This window comes from Tetrao urogallus, assembly GCF_951394365.1.
Source record: "Tetrao urogallus genome assembly, chromosome: 1".
Taxonomy (NCBI): Eukaryota; Metazoa; Chordata; class Aves; order Galliformes; family Phasianidae; genus Tetrao; species Tetrao urogallus.
Window position 1 is genome coordinate 17,332,319 of NC_136813.1, and position 19,869 is coordinate 17,352,187.

General features: G+C 40.9%; 1 protein-coding gene across 1 annotated transcript in view; it reads right to left on the bottom strand.

The window, feature by feature from the left end:
• Positions 1-983: 983 nt before the first annotated feature.
• CRYL1 (crystallin lambda 1) overlaps positions 984-19,869 on the bottom strand; it is a gene marked incomplete at its 3' end in the record, with an annotated part of 48,529 nt that continues 29,643 nt past the window's right edge. Inside the window, exons 6-8 of the mRNA XM_079549230.1 lie at positions 13,976-14,081; positions 3,088-3,194; positions 984-1,097 (exon numbers count right to left, since the gene is read on the bottom strand). Of these exons, the coding sequence (XP_079405356.1) occupies positions 984-1,097; positions 3,088-3,194; positions 13,976-14,081 (327 nt within the window). The remainder of the gene's footprint in view (positions 1,098-3,087; positions 3,195-13,975; positions 14,082-19,869) is intronic.

Consider the following 19,869-nt stretch of genomic DNA (forward strand, 5'->3'; position numbering starts at 1 on the left):
AAAATAACTTTTAATCAAATTATTTTATTTCTCACAGGCAAGCCTCCTAGAGCACGTCTGTGCAGCAATGCCCACGACAGCACCAACCCCCTGACTCGAGTTAGGGCAAAGACTCAAAGGGGTATCAAAGTGCATTGTCTGAAGAACCAAGCGGGTGTCTGGTCAGTCTTACTGAACCAGGGGGAAGGGATGAGGATAGATCTATTGACTCACATTCAGGTCATCACACTAGTACAGAAGTGCCAAAGGGGAGGAAGAAGGAGTAATCACTGAATCACTGACTTAGGTTGGAATGGACCTTAAAGATCATCGAGCTCCAACCCCCTGCAACGGGCAGGGCTGCCACCACCAGATCAGGCTGCCCGGGGCCCCATCCAACCTGGCCTTGAACGCTGCCAGGGATGACAATTCTCTCCCCTGCACTGTGGAATGGTTACAGAGCTAATCTGAAGTGACCCTTAGTGCTGCTGAGGTCTCAGCTCACTGGTCAAAAACCTGTTCTCTGCTTAGCACAACCTCCTATCTGCAGTCAGTGCTTTACTAATTAACCTCACTGCCACTCCGATTGGTAGTGAGGGCTCATTTTCTCCAGTGACAAACAGCTGATGTTTGCCAATTCCAGATCCCTGCATAAGCAAATAATTGTTCAAGTGCTGAATTTCAAAGCAAGCTGAAAAATGCGTTATTTAAAATATGATTGCGCTCCAGCATTGCACAGTATTAATATTGCTAACACTACCTAGTGCTTACACATCCAATGCATATATATATAATGATCTGATACAGTTTTAACTGAACTTCTAACAGCTGTTTCCAGTTATTTGTTAATTATGTCACGACAAATTTGGACCAAATATTTCATTTGTCTCTACACTTGTGCACATCACTGCTTGCACATTCGGTCTCTTCTGCATGACCAAAAATCTCCACATTTTACGAAGAGCCACTCTTCGTTTGGTCTGTCCTGTAAGACAGGGTATCCCTCAGTTAGATTTCATTTGTTTCTTCAGTTTGGCAAGACCAATGAGACAGTCATCTCTCCATTCTCTTCTGGCACCGAGGTGTTTTGGAACAGCTGGAACTTTTTCAGACATCGCCTGAAATAGAAAATTTAAGAGAGAATCAGAACTTTGTGAGTAGTAAGCAGGATTGTTTTCCTGCTTAGAATTATCAGATGCAGTAACGTTCAACACAAAGTGCAGTGTAATCTATCAAAAGCAACAGGCCACTAATTCCTCATGTCTGACTGGAGATCAGTCAACAGACATGGGAAAAGTGCTCCCGTTGGAGAAGGTTGATCTGAAGGCTGCAGTGAAGGTGCCTACAGAAACACTGGTGCATCAGCTTCTTTTCCCCGTTTAGCCCACACAGCCACTGTCTCATCTTTTTGACAACAACCCTTTATGAAGTAGGAAGGAGGCCACCTGGCCTTTTATGTGGCTAAATACGTGCTCTAAGCCAAATCCATGTATGCGTGTTCAAGGCTGTGGCTTCTCTTCTGGTCCTAATAAATGTAATGATGAATACCATGTTTGTTGCAAACATTTATTTTAGGAGTGCCTGTTGCAATTTAAATGGCAGGGGAAGAGTTGTAACAAACCCAGAATTATGATTTTAGTTTTTAATTGGAAAATGAGGGAGAGAAATTAGAGCACTATTTCAGGATCTGAAGATAAAAGCCTGAACAAACCAGTGGGTAACAACATTTGTAACTAAATGGGTGAAAAACCAACCCTGTTTCTGAGTGCATAAACAAAGCTGCCCAGATGTACCTGCTATCATTGAAATAAGAACAAAAGGCATTAAATGGAGGCCAGCTAGAACATTGGTAACAGATTTTCTTCCCAAGAAAAAATGGAGATAGAGATCATAAGGTCATCTTGGTCAAAACAGCAACCGAGGTCTTAAGTTTAAAGGTTAAGTGCTGAGAAGCTGAAGAAAACTTGGTGCTGCTCCCAATGCCTGGCAAGCTGCAGTCACTCCAGGAAAAATCAGTGGGAGACAAAAGAATAAGGTAAGAGATGTTCTACTCTTATGAGAAGATTCTTGCAAACCCATCTTTGGTGCTGATGACTTTAGATAATAGACACAGAAACAAATGTAGAAACAAAGACAGATACTGAAGTGGAATCTTGTATTCCATAAAGAAACCCAAACTGTTTCATCCTAATCAAAAGCTTCTACTTGTGACAACACTCAGTTGTTGATTGTTATAAGCAGACTATGTTGTTTGAGCACAAAGAACACTCCCTCCCTTTTAACATAGCAGATGTTGAAACTGCATTAATATAAAAAGGCAGAAAAATGCTATGTTCCAGAGTGACTGCATATAGGGAATTAATCTGTGACAGTTAATCAAGATCAATTCATTACACATCCATGTTCTTTAGCAAAGTATTAAAAAAGACAACTATGAAAATGTAGAATAAGGAAATGGCAATACTTTAGCTACTTTCTATGGATGCACATAATATCTTGCATGGTGAATATAAACAAATTGTTAGGTTTGAAACTTGAAAGACAAACCGGGTGCCAATACAGCATAGCAGTTAAAACACATCTTATCTTTGTGCATATAAGCTATCTTACAGGACTGCTCACATGCTTGAGGTAAACATGCCTTTGCATGCGTTACAGACCAGAGATCTAGTTTTTAACTACACAAAGAACAACAGAACAGCTGGAGGAAGAAAACTACAGGGTTTACGCAGCAAGGAAGACAAAGGGAGAAAGGCTATTGTATAAGAAGAGAAACTTGGAGTTTTGCATGTAATGACAAAGGACGTAGCACAGACATGATAAGAAATTGTGTGAGAGATTTAATGTCTGTAACCCACAGCTGTTTAAAGTTGACTCCTCTAGCTAGTAATAACGTTACTCACCTGATCATATTCCTTTGATGTATTTCAAAGTGCTCTGAAAAGGGACTCAGATAATCATACATTTTGTACTGATCTTTTTGCTCAAGGTGCACGTTCAAACGAGAAACAGAGTACAGATACCTCTAACAGTAAATTGAAATTATACATATGTATAAGCTACGTTCTTTGTTGTGAATTCCATTGCATTTATTGGCTCTATATTTACCTGACTGATCTTCTGCTCAATTTCACCTGAAAATTCTGGAACCGGTCCGAAGGTGTTTAGAACAAGTTTCATACCTTCACGGTATCTTTCACAATAATTTGAAATACCTAAAATAAGAATGAAATGATCAGAAATTCCTACTTTAAATACAGTGTGCAAAACTACCTGTGCTTAAGCTTTGTCTTAACTTAGAATCCAGAAAAGGTGAGCTCTTATGCCTAAGTCAGCTCATTACCACCAAGGAAAAATGGGTTCTATCTGCTGCATTTTCATTAAGGTTCATGGAATAATCACTTAAGATACATCTTCACTACAAAACCAATAAACGCTACACACCAACAGGCAATGCTGGTGAGGGGTGCAGTACCTAACAGTGGTTATACTTGTGCTTTGTTACCTTAGACCAGAAAGCCTCCCCAGCTAGTGCACACAAGGAGTGCTCTCACCTCTCCTCTTCTCCTGCTTGGTATGCATTGTATCATTTGAAGCATCCCTCTTATGGGTTTTATTTAGTGACCTTGCAACAAATCTCGAGGGGAAAGAGTCAAAGGCAGGGAAATCACCATATGGTGGTCTCCAGCGAAGGAACAAAGTTTGAGGAAGAATAGACCGATTCTTGCAGATCAGTACTTTGTTGTGCAACTGCGGATGACCGCAGGGATTTGGCTTTTATGATAACAGGACTATCTCTGAAGATCAGTGAAGGCAGTGCTAGGGGAAATTGTGATCCACCTGACAAAGTGGAGCAAACACATTTTGCCATAAAGCTGGCTAATTTGACAAGGAAATTATATCAGAACACCTAACCTAACCACCCTCTCTTTTAGTTTAAATCCATTCCCCCTTGTCCTATCACTACCAGACTGTGTAAAAAGCTGGTCCCCACACTGTTCATAAGCTCTCTTCAAGTACTGGAAAGCTGCAATGAAGTCTGCCCAGAGCCTTCTCCAGACTGAACAAGCCCTGCTCCCTCAACCCGTTTTCACAGGAAAGATGCTCCAGCTCTCTGAACTTCTTCAGTACCCTCCTCCAGAACCAATCCAACAGCTCTGCATTTGTCTCGTGCAGGAAACCCCAAGCCTGGATGTGGTACACTTGCTGGGGCCTCACAAGGGCAGGGCAAAGGAGGATAATCCCCTCCCTCTCCCTGCTGGCTCCCTCTCTCCTCATGTAGCCCAGGATAAAGTTGGCCTTCTGGGCTGCAAGTGCACACTGCTGGCTCATGCCCAGCTTTTCATCCACCAGGACCCTCAAGCCCTTCTCCACAGGGCTGCTCTCAAGTTGTTCTACCAGCCTGCACACACATCTGGGATTGTCCTGACCAAAGTGCAACACTTAGCCTTGTTGAATTTCATTAGGTTCATGAGAACCCAATTTTCAAGCTTTTCCAGGTCCCTCTGGATGGCATCCCTTTCTTCGTGCATCAACTGCACCACCCAGCTTAGTGTAGTTAGCAAATCTCCTATTTAGAGGTAAGGATGTGGTATGGAACCATTATCCCAGTGAAAACACTAAACTTGAGAGGGGAAGCTCTGAATATCCTGTAGAACCTTGTGATTTTCCTCCTTTTCTGAGAACCTCAGAGACAGAAGAATTTTTGCCCTTCATTCTCATTGTTATCTAACTATCAAAGCAAAGACAAAGCTATTGAAGACAAAGTAGTGATGGTCACCAACCATACGAGGGCTCAGGAGATTGTACAAACTGAGAAGCATGAGCTTAAACTCGCCATGGTCTTATCCAACCACAAAACAAAAGAAAAACTAAGAGAGTACCACATGACAGAATGTATCCTAGGCCAAGTCATTAAGTACTCTCTTTCCCAAACAGCTTGCAGACAGTTCCCTGGAATGCAATAATTTGTGATATGAATACCATAAAAGTCACACCTGCCTAACCCTAAATGATTGAGCTTGAAGGTGGATGAAGGAAAGAAACCTCCAACTACTGGTAACCATGAATCATAAACTATTTAACACTTGTAGTGCTCAGCATACCTCATAGCCTGAAAGTGCTGAAGTACACACATTCCAAATGGCTTCTGAGGTCAGTAAGATTATGGAGAACACGGTTGTTTCTGGACCAATTGGTGGAAGAACTTTCAAAAGACAGACAATTTCATTAGGAAATGGGCACTGACATTGTAACAGCTGGGAGAACACATCCATTGCCTGAGAGTAACCAGGAAAGATCTGAGAGTACTGAACCCTTTTAAAAAAATGGATTAGAAACAGTATCAGAAAGAAAGAAACTGAGAAAAAGAGCAGCCTTCTTAAGTAGCTTGAACTCATGTCTCGTGCCAAGAGCATTCCTGTCAGCATTTTGTCAATCTATTTCCTTGTGTTATCCACCCATGGGGCACATCTGTTCCTACAACACGCTCTGGCATGTTTTGGCTTTCTCTAGCAGAAAAAGAAAAAAAAAAAAGAGGCTATCTAGTCATATAGGTGTATCAGCGCACTAGTTACCTGGAAACTTTGTATTTTGTTCAGTTATCTTGATTGATACGTAGCCAGAAACATTCAAGTTGTCTAGTGGGCTCCAAAATACCACTGATGGAAGCGTCAGAAATATTTGGGAAGAGAAGCATTAACTGCAGAACTGCCGTGATCCAATTCTATCTCTTCCATTGAGAGAATAAGCAGAGATCATCCTCCTGCCTAAAAACTCTGCAAAGGACCACTACTTCTAGGAATACTGCCATGTCCTGCCACTAGTGTAAAGGGCTGGTCTGTTACCTCCTAACAACTGGGTTTACAGGCTTGCACCTGCAGCCAATCTGGAACAACCTACAGGGATATTCTAGATGACACTCATGCACCAACCACAGGAAGGTAGTATCTACATTCTACTTTGTTCATGTGAGCTTTTTCTTCTAATTTTGAAGAGTTTGAGCAAAACATTTGCCCCCATATCATGCAACACTATAGAAAGTTCCCAGATACAGAAGTAGAAATTGCTGAGGCTGGAGTGCAGAACTATGTGGACACTTTGCAAACTCACTTGCAAATTACCAGAAAAGAAGAAATGGATTCAGTCAAATACAGCAATTCAAGCAAATCCACACAAGCAATTAGTAATTGAAGGAATGGTAAATGAAGCAGTGCCAATTACCAGTTATTCTGGTGCTTAAACAGCTGATGCAGATAAATGACACCTAGACCAGTGCTGAAAAGTTTGGGATCAGTAACTTTCCTCAGGCTAATAGAAACATGCTCACAATCACCAGGTAAGCCTGGCAGTAACACTATAGATCTGAGAATTTCTGATTCTAGTGTAGTCAGGAGAAGCAGGTGAGAAGTCTCTGTGTTATGAATGTATTTCAGGAGCCTCAGTTTAAAGAGAGAACCTTAATAGCTTGGGTAGAGGAATCTTTGGACTTGGCTGATTCGCTTACCCGGTGGATGTGAACTCCTGTGCTTGAGATGGCATTCAGAAGTTCACTCAGCCAGCTAATCTTACAAATTGAGCTCCTGGCAACTCATCTGCAGCTTGAACGAATCGCAACAGCTTCTGGGTGGGTGCATCTCACCAAGGCAACACAGACATGCCAAATGCAGGTTGGTTAATACAATTCACTCATTGCATGCAATGTAGGAATGAAAAGAAGCCTTATGCAAAGCCATCAAAATAAGAAAAGCTATAAAACCAAAATGTTATGGATGTAGAGAAGAGCGGCAACACTACAGTTCATCTCAACATCGTTGCTACAAGCAAGGCATGTACACTGCATGCCAAACAGGGCTGAATGCTCTGTGCAAGCACCTTTCAGTCTTAGGAGAAGGAAACACTGAAAGTTAGAATACATTCATGATTTCACTCAGAGGCAAACAAACAAACAAATACATTTCAAAGTAGCTACCTTGCACTCCCAGTGCAAAATCTCAGTGGAGCAATGCAATGTGTGACCTGATGCAAGTAAAGATCAACCCTATGCTACTAGCTTTAAGAAGGCACTTGAACAATGGAAAATACTGTTGGAAAAGTCACTTTGCTTTGCAACTGCAAACTCAAAAAGACAAATATTTGACTCCAGGCCTTCAGACTTACGAGTTTCTTCAAAGGTCAGGGCTATAAACAAAGGTGGATGAGAAAAGCACTTGACTGGAGCACAGGGACAAGAAGATGGGGGACAAGAAAATGGAGAACAAGTACTACAGAATCCCTCTAACTTTAATCCTTGTTGATACTCCCCAGGTAACAATTTAAGCTTGATGAATTAGACTCAATAAACAGTATGAGACAAAAACAGGTGCACCTGGAAGCTGGAAAAACAGGAGAAAGATGGCACATGAGGCCACCACCTTTCCATGCACCTAGTCCCATCTTCAGCCAGGAAAAAAATTGCATCTCCAACAAAAAAGGATAAGCAACTTACAGCACAGGGATTGCAATACTTTCCACTTGCCCACATGGCTTGCCATTCCTCTGTCTAAACCTCTCTCTTCCTTTTACACTCACCTCATCTATGTTGGAGAAAAGGGGCTGGGGGAGAAGGCAGACATTTTGCAGCAGACACCTGAGAACCATAACCACAGAACAGAAATACCCCCAGGGAGGGCAGGAGTTCCCTGAATATTCATCCCACCACATGTGGGAACTGTGTTGAAGAGGGGAAGAAGAGGAATGAATAACAAAGTGTTTAAAGGAGCAATAGGTATGGATTACAGAGATGAAAAGGGGTACATCCCTGTTCCACCCAACATTTTTTGACTGTACAGTGTATTTACAAGAACAGGTTATCACAAGCTAGAGGAGGATGTTCATTCTCAGTTGCCCATATCTATCTTGCCCAAGAGGAAATGCAAGCCTCTTTTATACCAACTACATAGGAAGAATAAGATCCACCGCTGGTTTTCAAGTGCTCACCTGAAGGACTTCCACTGGTATGGTACAAACATGGGTATTAGTGAAATGCCTCTAGTTGCATCATCAAGATGAACGGGACACTGAGAAAGGAAAAGGAACTCTCGACAGGCATTTAGTTTAGAAGCATGCAAAAAATACTTTGTTGCCCTTAGAAGTCCTCTTCAGAGGTGAGGTCCTAAATACCAAGGCAATGGGATTAATAGGAAAAAAGAAGGGTATACCTGACAATATAAAAGGTAGGTTTGTTCAGGCATTACTATATGTAAGCATCTTCGAGTAACAGCTTATTGCATGCTAAGTCTTCTTTGTAAGAAAGGCAAAAGGCATGAAGGCTGAAGGATGCAAGCAAATTAGCTTGGTAAACCAGTCTGGCAGGAAGGCACTGAAATATTTGCTAGAGAAAAAAGATAAAAGCATGAACTTGACTACTCTGAACCTGAACAACATATTCAGAAGATACATAGTGACTCAAAAAGAGAAGGAAAGATAGTCAAGCTGCTGACGCAACAGCATCAACAACTTGAAAAGGCTGGGGTGGGGTGATTTTAGCAGGTAAAATTTCAGAAGTGGTTGCGCTTGTTAAGGCTGAAGATGATTATAGATAAGAACAGAAGAGGTGTACTTCAGGAATACCATGGAGGAATTTGTCACGGTTAGGGCATGTCCAAGTAAAGATGTTCCAAACTCTGTTTTGCTGAAAGAGGTATTATGTTTCTAGGCGTTGTAGGTTTGAAGAAAACCATCTGAATGTAATTCCACATAAAACAAGAATGTGTCTGAATGAAGAAACAGAGGCAGTCCTCCTTTTCTTTGATTTGACTACCTTAACTTGCAGAATTTTGCACCTTCTCCTTACTTGCTTGTAGCACAACAGTTTCTGAAATGGATTAAACTTGGTTTGTTCCAAAGGATGTGGCAACGAAAATAATCTACACTTCAGAACTAGCCAGCACATATGTCTACAGTAATTAAGATAAACGCTTGGCTATGTTTTGTCAAGTCAGGGGAGAAAAAAAATCTCCTTGCTTACAGTTATGGCTTATGATTCTCCCTCTTTTGTTTTGATGCTTTGTGCTTTTTGTACAAAAGAGCTGTACTTTTAAGGACCGTGAATCCATGCCCACTTCCATTCTGTTCATTCTGTAGACAACTACACAAATTTCACAATGAGGGCTAGGCAGAATAAGAACCTAGAATAGTGTTTTGATAAATGCAAGATAGCAAAAAAAGCAACATAGATCCTTCAACTTCCCTCTATCCAGCTCTTGTGCAAGTATTAGCAGGTTTAGACCAAGATTAAATTACAATTATAGCTCACTAAATAACACGCTAATAAATTAACTGATCTAAAACAGCCAATCATTAAGTATACATGAAGAATTTTCATTGCAGATATATGAAACACCATAGATTATGGCCTAGCTTCTGCTTTTACAGATCATTTTATCCAGTGGTTTAAAAGAAAGTGACAGTTCAAGAACCAGGAGATAAAATCTCATTGAGGCCAGACCCTCTTCAGTATATTTATGGGTAGGCAGTGGGAAACAGTTTCTGTCAATGAGTGAAGTTTGCGAAGATTATGTGGCAAATGTGGATGAAAGTATATTTTAATTATATTGGCACACATGCAAAAGGACACTGTGTCTGCTGACATAATCCCATAATAAGTAAACAGGTCAAGTGACACTACTCAATTCTATGGCTGTTGCTTGTAAAGGAAGTTAACAGCTTTTGTTGTGATACTGCCATGTGAAACCGTAAGATGACAAAGTCAAAAGACAGCTTACTGGGCTGCATTAAAAAAGGGGTGGCCAGCAGGAGAGGGAGGTGATTGTCCCTCTCTACTCAGCTCTTGTGAGGCCCCATCTGCAGCACTGCGTCCAGGGCTGGGGCCCCCAGTGCAGGAAGGACGTGGAGCTCTTGGAGCGGGTCCAGAGGAGGGCACTGAGATGATCAGAGGACTGGAGCATCTCTCCTATGAAGAAAGGTTGAGGGAACTGGACTTGTTTAGCTTGGAGAAGAGAAGGCTCTGGGGAGACCTCATTGTGGCCTTCCAGTACTTGAAGGGAGCGTATAAACAGGAGGGGGAACGGCTGTTTATGAAGGTGGACAGTGATAGGACAAGGGGGAATGGTTTTAAGCTGAGACGGGAGGTTTAGCTTAGATATCAGGAGGAAGTTTTTCACACAGAAGGTGGTGATGCAGTGGAACAGGTTGCCCAAGGAGGCTGTGGATGCCCCATCCCTGGAGGCATTCAAGGCCAGGCTGGATGTGGCTCTGGGCAGCCTGGTCTGGTGGTTGGTGACCCTGCACATAGCAGGGGGGTTGAAACTCAATGATCATTGCAGTCCTTTTCAGCACAAACCATTCATTGATTCTATGAAATCAACACTCATTTAATTTATTTAATTTATGTTTAAACGAACAATCAATATTAGAATGTTAAGTAATTTGAATGTGCTTTTTTTTTTGAAAAGCAAAAAAAGGTCTGCCCTCATACCTATTGCCATTTAGTTCTACAGTTACTGCTTCTGCTCCTTTTAATGACTTGATATTGTCACTTTATTCCATGTTGAAGACTGCTGGCTCACATCTATATATTCAAAATTTCTATTACTCATGCAGGGACTAATTGGTAATATAAAGTGGCCTAAATGACAACTTTTGTTAAGACTAGTTAAGAATATGCAGGAAAGGACACAAGAACTATCATGGAGGAAGCCCAGCATTAGCACAAAAGAGGATCATGGGAAGATTCTGATGTATGGCATCTCACGTGAACACGACTTCAAAAATCAATAGATCAATCCTTGGAATATTATTTTTTATCCAAAACCAAACAAAAACATCACACAACACTTAAGGAAGTCTTTTTGGCCTTCCAGGATCTCTCACAAATGTTCCTCTCACGCTTCTTGAATCCCTACTACCTTTCCCACAATGATCAGCAGTGAGTTTAAGACTGTGGGAAGGCTAGAAAGGTAAAGATGCTGGGGAGGCTAATAGCAGTAGAGAAGATGTACCTATCTCCATTTCTCTCTACTGCTCAAAAATAGACACTAACTGCCACAATGAATCAGAAAGAGTTGTCCTGGGCAAGTGAGGTCCACTATTCTGTACTATGGGAAGCAATATTGGGCAAAGAAGTTGGCAGTGGTACAGAACTATGACCGTAAGCCATTGTGTGTCCTGACATCAGCAACGCTGACAATTTTTAATGTCTTTGATGAGAGCAACAGCTTGAGTCATACTGGCAGCACATAAACAGGAGCAGCTCCAGAATCAGAGAATATTTGGCTGCCAGATTGGGAGTGAAGCAATACTTTCCAGGATCAAAGTTACTGAGTATACACAAAAAACATCTTGTTAGTAACTGTACTAGTTATTTGAGAGTCATTTTTAATTGAAAGAATCATAGAATGGCTTGTGTTGGAAGAGACCTAGCCTAAGATCATCAAGTTCCAATCCCCTGCTGTGGGCAAAGCTGAGCTGAGGCTGCCCAGAGTCTCATACAACCTGGCTTTGATCATCTCCAGGGATGGGGTATCCATGGCTCCTCTGGGCAGCCTGCATCAGTGCCTCATGAATATCACAGTGAAAGATTTCCCCCACATCTGATCCAAATCTCCTCTCTTAGTTTAAAGCCACTCCCCCTTGTCCTATCACTATCAGACTGTGTAAAATGTCTGCCTCCCTCCTGATTAAAATCTGCTTATAAGTACTGGAAAACTGCAAAGAGGTCTCCCCAAAGCCTGTTCTTCTCCAGGCTGAACAAGCCCAGCTCCCTCACCCCATCTTCATAGAAGTACTTCAGCCCTCTGAGCATCTTCATGGTCCTCCTCCGGACTCAATCCAACAGCTCCACATTTTTCTAGTGCTTGGGGTCCCCAACCTGGTCACAGTGCTCCAGCTGGGGCTCACAAGGGCAGTGCAGAGGGCACTCTCTCCCTGCTGTCACCGCTCTTTTCATGAAGCCCAGGATGTTGTTGGCCTTCCAGGCTGCAAGAATTTTCTGCTGGTTCATGTCCAGCTTTTGGTCCACCAGGACCCCCAAGCCCTCCTCCACAGGGCTGCTCTGAAGAAAATATTCTCCCAGCCTGTACACATATCTGGGATCACCATGACTCAAGAGCAACTCCTTGCACTTGGTTGAATTTCATTAGGTTCATGAGGACCCATTCCTCAAGCTTTTCCAGGGCTAGTATCACCTGCCCCACTCGGCTTGGTGTCACCAGCAAACTTGCTGGGAAGTACTCTCAATCCCACTGCCTATGTCACTGATAAAGAAATGGAAGAACACCACTCTCAAGACAGTCCCTCTGGGGGACACCACTCATCACCATCCTCTACTTGGACATAAAGCCATTGACCACAATTCCCAGGTTGCAACCATGCAACCAATTATTTTACTCACCAAATAAAATATAAAATATGGTAGATAAAGGATTCCCAAGAATGATTCAATATCTAAAATGGATTTAATTTTTTCTGGTATTTAATTTTTTTTTTTTGTAATGTTTTTATGTTTTAATTGAGGCTGTTTAACAAGTTACTCTTTCAGAACCACATGCACATGGATGAACCCTCCAGAGGATGCTATGGCAGGTTAGTAGAGCTGGGTGCAAGGACTGGACGACTTTGGACTGCAAGACTCCAGGTAGACTGCTGTGATTAGGCTCATGCAATGAGCATATGTTCTGTTCAGTATGCTTTACTGACAGTAAGTCTGAAATCACTACAGAGAAGATTGAAAAGCTTCCCTCCTCAGAAGCTTTTAGGAAGACACCTCTACTTGGAGAGGGACATTTCCTTAGCAATGCACCAAACACAACTGAAAGCCTCTGCTAGAGAACCCATAATATCACATTAATCTCACAATTGGCAAGTTAACCTCAAGAGACATAAATTTGTGTCAAGCAATCAATCAGCAAGGGGACATAAAATAACACTTCTAATTGCACACTAGTATTTTATGATTCTGCTTTCTTATCTTTATCTTTATTATTGTATTGTATTATTGTATCCTTATATGTTGCAGCAGTGCCTAAAAGATCCAGCAATGGGACAGGGTCCTACCATGTCAGGGACCACCGAGAAAAGGAAAAAGATACGGCACAAGTAAAAAACAAAAAATGTATTTAGTTAGGAAGTAAAGATCATTCATGCTTTTATCAATTTGTTTAAATGCTGTGATTTTGATTACATTTTACGTAGCTAATTTCTTATTTAGCTTGGATTCATATGTACAATTTCCAGAAACATACGAAACCCATTTTTATTATGCAAGGTAGATGTTGGTCTACCACCTGATTGCTTTAACTACATCAACTTTGTATACACAGTATTTTGTGGCAGAACTTGTTTCACTTCATGCTAGCCAGCCTAAAGCAAGCCAGCTCCAGCTGTATTCACACTGGATCTTAGCCTACAAATTCTGCAAAAAAGAGGAAGCCATCTACAGAAAGCAAGTTTCACTCACACTGTCTTCCTAACCCGCTGGGAGGTGCTCCCCCTACTCAGGATCTATTGTTTCACAAGCCTTTTGGAGAATACAAGCATGTATGCTCATCTACATGGCCAAGAAAGTAATTTTTCTGTCAACCTTCTCTCCTGCAGGACCACCTGTGATGTGCTTCTTTCTATCACACAGTAGTCAGAAAGTCGCTGTTTACACTGAACTATCAAACGAACTTTTTAAATACTTTCTTTTCCTGACACTCAGACAGTTCTGAACTATGCGTACAGCAACGTTGGCAAAGCACTAGGAGAAATCTTAGAAAAATAAAGAACATAGGTGGTGCTTCAATTAGATTCAGTTTTCATCCAGTTGCTTACAACAGAATAGTCAGCATTCATTTCCTTCCATCTGATCTTAAATTTTATACGTGTTCCTTTTTTCATCATCAGAGTCTGAAGAGAAAAGTCTTAGTAGCAGCAGACCTAACCCAGTTTGTTGTATAACATTTCCAGGGTCTTACACAATAGAAGCCTTTCCCCCGTTCATCTCATTTTAACCTACCTTCTGCATTAAGATGCATGGTTTCCAGAGGTCCAATAAACGCATATCGCATTCCCAGTCCATCAGACATCACAACGTCTAGATCAGTAGGAGATATTACTCCTTCCTAAGTAGCAGGAGGAGAACAGGAAAATTTGTGAATGCTGAGTCTTAATGCAGAACTGGCTGCTTCTTGTATATAATTTAAAACTAATTTTTAAAGAAGTACTAAAAATTGAGGCTAGAAATGTTTGCCAGAGAAGTGCAACTGTTATACAAGTTGTCTCATAGTTCACAATAAACATTAATTCACTTTTTAAAACACATTATTAAGATCACTGCACTTCATAACCCAAATTCACTTTAAAAAAAAATGTATATACACTGCCTTTTTTTTATTTATAATATCAACTGTCTGTACACACCAGTTTGTCTGATACTACTTACAAAAACTCATGTATTAAAATTAAATTGATCTGTTTATGTCAGCCAATGCATCTTTTGCTTAGAGAGCCAGAGAGCAACACAGCACGTGACCATGAAGAGTTTATACCAGAATCCAAGTTCTCTATCTGCACTTTCAAATACATAAGTTCTGGCTGCATCTTGCAGCTCCCTTCATGTTTTCTTAGTTCAGGACTTTCCAAAATTAGCAGAATGGGGGTGCAGCATCAGTACTACCCTGAGGCCTCCTGAAAAAAAGGCTGGGACCAAATACGCAAGTAAAGCAGCTGCCACTCCTTCCCAAAAAACTCACTGAACATTCAACTTGCCCAGCCTCAACCTGCCCAGGTTCTTGGGTTCGTTGCCAGACTCAATTCTCAGAGCTGGCAGGACAGACAGTATGTAGAATTTCTCCAGTTAAAAATTGAGTGCTGTTGTTCCACCCACACTGCGTCACGTACAGGAAAGCCAACGCCACCATCAGGTTAGGGCAAGCAGCATGAGGACTTATAAAAAGCATGCCACTGTTTCACTACTTTACAGCTCTACTTAAAATATTTATTATATGAAGTTGATTTTCCACTTACTAGGGCTGAAAAAATTATAACTTCTTGAAACTGAGTTTTATCTGATGTAAGAACTCACCCTCTATTCCCAAGGACACAAAAGCATTTCCTTCTGGTTGTTAAGGTGAGACAGATGTTGAACTGTTTCTGCTTTGCCTTCCTAACCTTTCTAGACGTGTTCTCCCTACTCAGGATCTCTTGGTCCTTTTGGAGCTGCACAATACAAGTACACTTGTACTTGTACCAATCTGCTTGGCCATGATATGACATTCTCTGTTAACTTTCCCTTACTCAGGACCACATCTGACACTCTCCTTTGCATCACACGTGATCAGCTAGAGTCCTGACCTGCTGCAGACTTTGATATATGAGATAGACATCTAGGTTCTTTGTGATCACTAGGGAGAGAAATGAAATCATCATCCTAAAGCATATATCTAGAATAAGTCAGATGAGTTGTGTTACAGAAGTGCCTAATTGTCCTTCCCCACTGAAAAATGAGTAAGGAGCTTGGAACTCATCAACATCTACACTGCAGAAATCTCATCTTAAACGAGTTGAATCCCATCCACAGTGTCTTCCTTTGCTTGTCAGCCACATCATTTATTGTTACTTTAAAAGAAAATGGTAAGCCAAGAACCAAATTAACTTTCCCAGCTGGCCAAAGAAATCAAGTTTTACCATCTCAAGTTGAAATAGAGCCTTTTATAAACTTCAATCCCAAGTCTCAATCTGTTAGTAGGGATTGCTTCCTACTAACCAAACAAAACTAACCCTGGTTGAATCACTGTCATAGGTGACTTTTGAAATCTATCTTGAAAACAAAAAGATAACATGATTACCACAATCAACCCACTGTATTTGCAACATACGGCTCTGGCAACAATTTAATTAGGCACACAATGGCAGGGATAAGGAAGCGTTATTTTTTTCAACAAGTAAGGCACAGGCATAGTAACCTACTTAGAGGAAAATAAGGTCTGTGCAAAGACATGACTATGTGCAAGCCTCAGCATTCGAGTTACAGAACCAGTGTTCGTTTCATAAACAAAGCTTTCAGAAAACGCAGTGCCTTTCTCCTGAAATGGCAACACAACTTCTCTTAACAAGAATACCAAAGTCAACAAAAGCAGTCTTCTGCTTAGAGTGCTTCATCCAAACAATGAGTTACACTGGTGAAGTTGTGCTTGATGACTTTTTTCTTTGTTTGACACGGATTTGTGGACAAAAGATTAACCACGAGTTTCATACAAGCAGTGAACCACAGTAGCAGTTAGTATTATGCTTATAGCTTTTTTTGTTTGTTTGTTTTTTGAAGTTAACAGGCTCAAAATGAAACTCTTGAAATATTTTAGAATCACTGTAAATTATTTTTCGAATGAAAAAAATTATTCCCTTCTTCTGATAATAATCTCCTATTATTCTTGCAAGTGAGCTCACCTTTTCTTTGCCATATAGCTTCTCTTAAAGAAAAGCCTTTTGCTTTTTTCAGTTCAGAAATGAAAAACACATAAACGAGAAACAAGTTTGACTGTCTTCCCCTAGGGGATAACTACTCCCACTTATGTTCAGATCATAAGTTGGTGGAATGAATCAGCAGGGTGGGTGCAAGGTCAGCAAGGTGTCTTCCACAGAGACTGGTGTTTATGCTAAGAAGTAAGCAAGAAAGTCTTCCAACTCTGTTTCAGTAAATCTAGGTGTGAAACAATTCTCCTAAGGGGATTTTTCATCCTCTGCATAACCATTCCTGTAAGCCTTTCCCTTAAGCACTGCTGAAAGAGAAGAGGATGTATGTTAAAACTAAAACCTTGTTCACCAGAAGCCGACTTTCACAGCTACAGAATTAAAGAACTTAATTTAAAACAGAACTAACAAAATCCTCAGCAAGTCCAATGGCCAGTCAAACATCAGGATCCAGACTATATCAGGATACCTCAGGCTGCTTATGACTCTACTTATATTCCACAATCCTACATCCCTGGAGATTTTATCCGGTTGTGATGCTACAGTATTATCCTGCAGTATTTCGCTGGTGCTCCTCATGAGGCAGGGGCCCAGTTCTCCTTTCCAGAAGTCTGTGGTGGTTCTGTGGTCTCCACCTCACTTTTAGGCCCTGACCAACCTGCTTGGTTTTAATCAACAGCCTTTAACATCTGTGAGTCACACCTGCATCTCAACTTCTGTCACTGACTTGGCATGTAATAATATAAAACATGACATGGACAAAAAAAATATTTTTTCTACTGCTACCAATTCACTACGTTGTCCAGGTAACTGCAACATGCATGGTGAGTTATCCTGGACTCTGCTGACCACGAATTCCATCTCCAGATCTGTCATTTTATCTTCTGAATTTCCCAAGATCCTGTCCTTTTTCTCTGCTTGCTACTAATATATTTGCTCTCTCTCAGAAGCATCTGTTACACTCCTTTCTTCCCTATCACTTCAGTCAAGTAAGCCCCTTTGATCCACACCCTGATCAGATCTGGTCATTCAAAGCATATGACTTTTCTCCTAGATCTCTCTACCAGGTCTCTCCTTCTATTTCATCATGTCTGAGGAATCTGTCGTCCTGCACCATTCACATCTTCTATTGGCCCTATATTCTTCCACAACACTCTCACACACTTTACCCTGTAAGAACCTCTTTAGGATCAACACTGTTTTTCTCCCTGGGCCTTGGAACTTCCTTTTACAATATCTCCTTTTTATGGAACCACCACAGCTATGTCTTTAAACCCCCACCTTATATACAATTTTTTTGTAAAGGTATTCTGAACAATTCATGCAATTAATAGTAACTAATTTGGAACTGTGAAATTTAGAAAATTAAATTCTTGCCAGAATTTAAGGACTTCCAAGCTAGTCACCTGAGAAGGAAGAGGTACTTAAGTTAGGCACTGAAGCCAATGCACATTCTTGCTGTGAAAATGGATTTGGATGCCCCGTCCCTGGAGGTGTTCAAGGCCAGGTTGGATGGGGCTGTGGGCATCCTGGTCTAGTACTAAATGCAGGGATTGGTGGCCCTGCCTGTGGCTGGGAGGGGAGGGAGGAGAGGGGGGGTTGGTGATTCATGATCCTTGAGGTCCCTTCCAACCCAGGCCATTCTGTGATTCTGTGTGTGACTGTGAAAATGAACAGAATAGACACACAGCCAAGCTATGACTGCCTATTTCCCAATAGATTAACGAGAAAAATCTTAAACAGCAGTGCTGCCAGTTCTCATGGTCTATAGTCTCCACTATTATCATTTAAAAAAAAAAAACACAAAAAAACAACAAAAACAAAAACCAACACCATTTTTGTAGAAAGGTGTATGAAAACAGTACCAAAAGCTTATACAGAGAAAAACAAATAATCTTAAGACATGTATTACATGATTCATCTTGCAAACTGATTTTAGCAGGTTCTTAGAAGCAGCTGGAACTCCTAAATGAGATCAGGGATGAAGAATTGCCATGTTCTCCTCACTGTTTTTCCTGCTGTCTTTCATCATCCCCTTAAAAATTTCATCTGATGCTCAGAAAAATATTTTACCATGCAAAGCTTCCAATCAGCAATTCACAGTAAAAGGGCATTCCCAGATCATTATATTCAGGTTTGTGACTTCCAGTCTAATGTGTTGTTGAAACTGCATAGCTGTTACTTTCTGAACCAAGTCAACCAAAGTTATCTTCAGAACAAAGAAAAGTCCAACTATTTAGCTAAAACTTCTGAAACATAATCCCAAGCTACTCTTAAAGGTACAAAAATAATAGCGTCAGTAGTGCACTGGATGCTTTCCAAGCAAATAGAAATTTGCTCTCACAAATTACAAACACAATCAGATATACCAGTGGTCACTGCCAAAAGAAGTGTGAGAAAGTAAATAAATGATAACAGGGAATAAAAAAGAGGAAGCAATCTGAGATACTCTTCTGCTATTGGTTACAGGCTATTTTCCTAGCTCCAATCTTGTAATATCAGAATTTAGAATTGAGAAAACTAGGAAGATTAGAGCAATAAGGTTCTTCACAGTCATCATACTATGTCTCTTAGTCTCATTAAAACAAGCTGTGCAACTAAAGAATCAAAAATACAAGTAAACAACTTTCAAGAACTTCGGTTTCGTACACATTAGATAGTCCTGTGTCCTCCAGAAAGTTCTCAGACATAAGAACTTAAATAGACATGGAAACAGACAACTGGAATCTTCCCTGTATCTGCATTTTCAGTGAATAAATGTGGAGCATAAGACAAACAATCAACGCCAAAAGTTTCTGCCACATACACTGGCACTGGTCAAGCATTTCTAACTTGGGAGTCAAAACAGTGTTCAGTAAGACTTCTTTTCATACAGAAGACCAACTGAGATCCAAAATGAAACATCTCACTGCAGCACTCTTGCTTCAAAGGAGAGCATTCCTACTTATAGGCCTATATATGAATCTCTGGCCTTTGTTACCAAGTTCTTAGAAAGTTAAACTTCTGTATTAAAACCACTTTTCAAACCACCTGCTTGGCCACAGTTCTCAGCATTCAACTGCACCCTTTTTATGCCTCCAAATCTATCTTCATTCTTTTACTTTCCTGCAATTGGTATCCAAATTTCCAGGTCTTCTAATTTTTCACCATTTTAACTCAGTACTTGCCATTCCCACCCTTTGCCAAGTCCTGCATTCACAGCACTTGATTTGGGCCCAGGTTCAAAATCCCAGCCCATGCATGCTCTTGGGGATCTCAACACCTTCAGCATTCTAATATCCAAGCACCTGAATTCTAATATCCAAGTTTCTCATTGCTAATTTCACAGGATCACTAAGGTTGGAAAAGATCTCTAAGATCATCCAAGTCCAACTGTTCACCTATCACCATTATTTCCCACTAAACTCCGTCCCTCAGTGCAACATCTAAATGCTTCTTGAA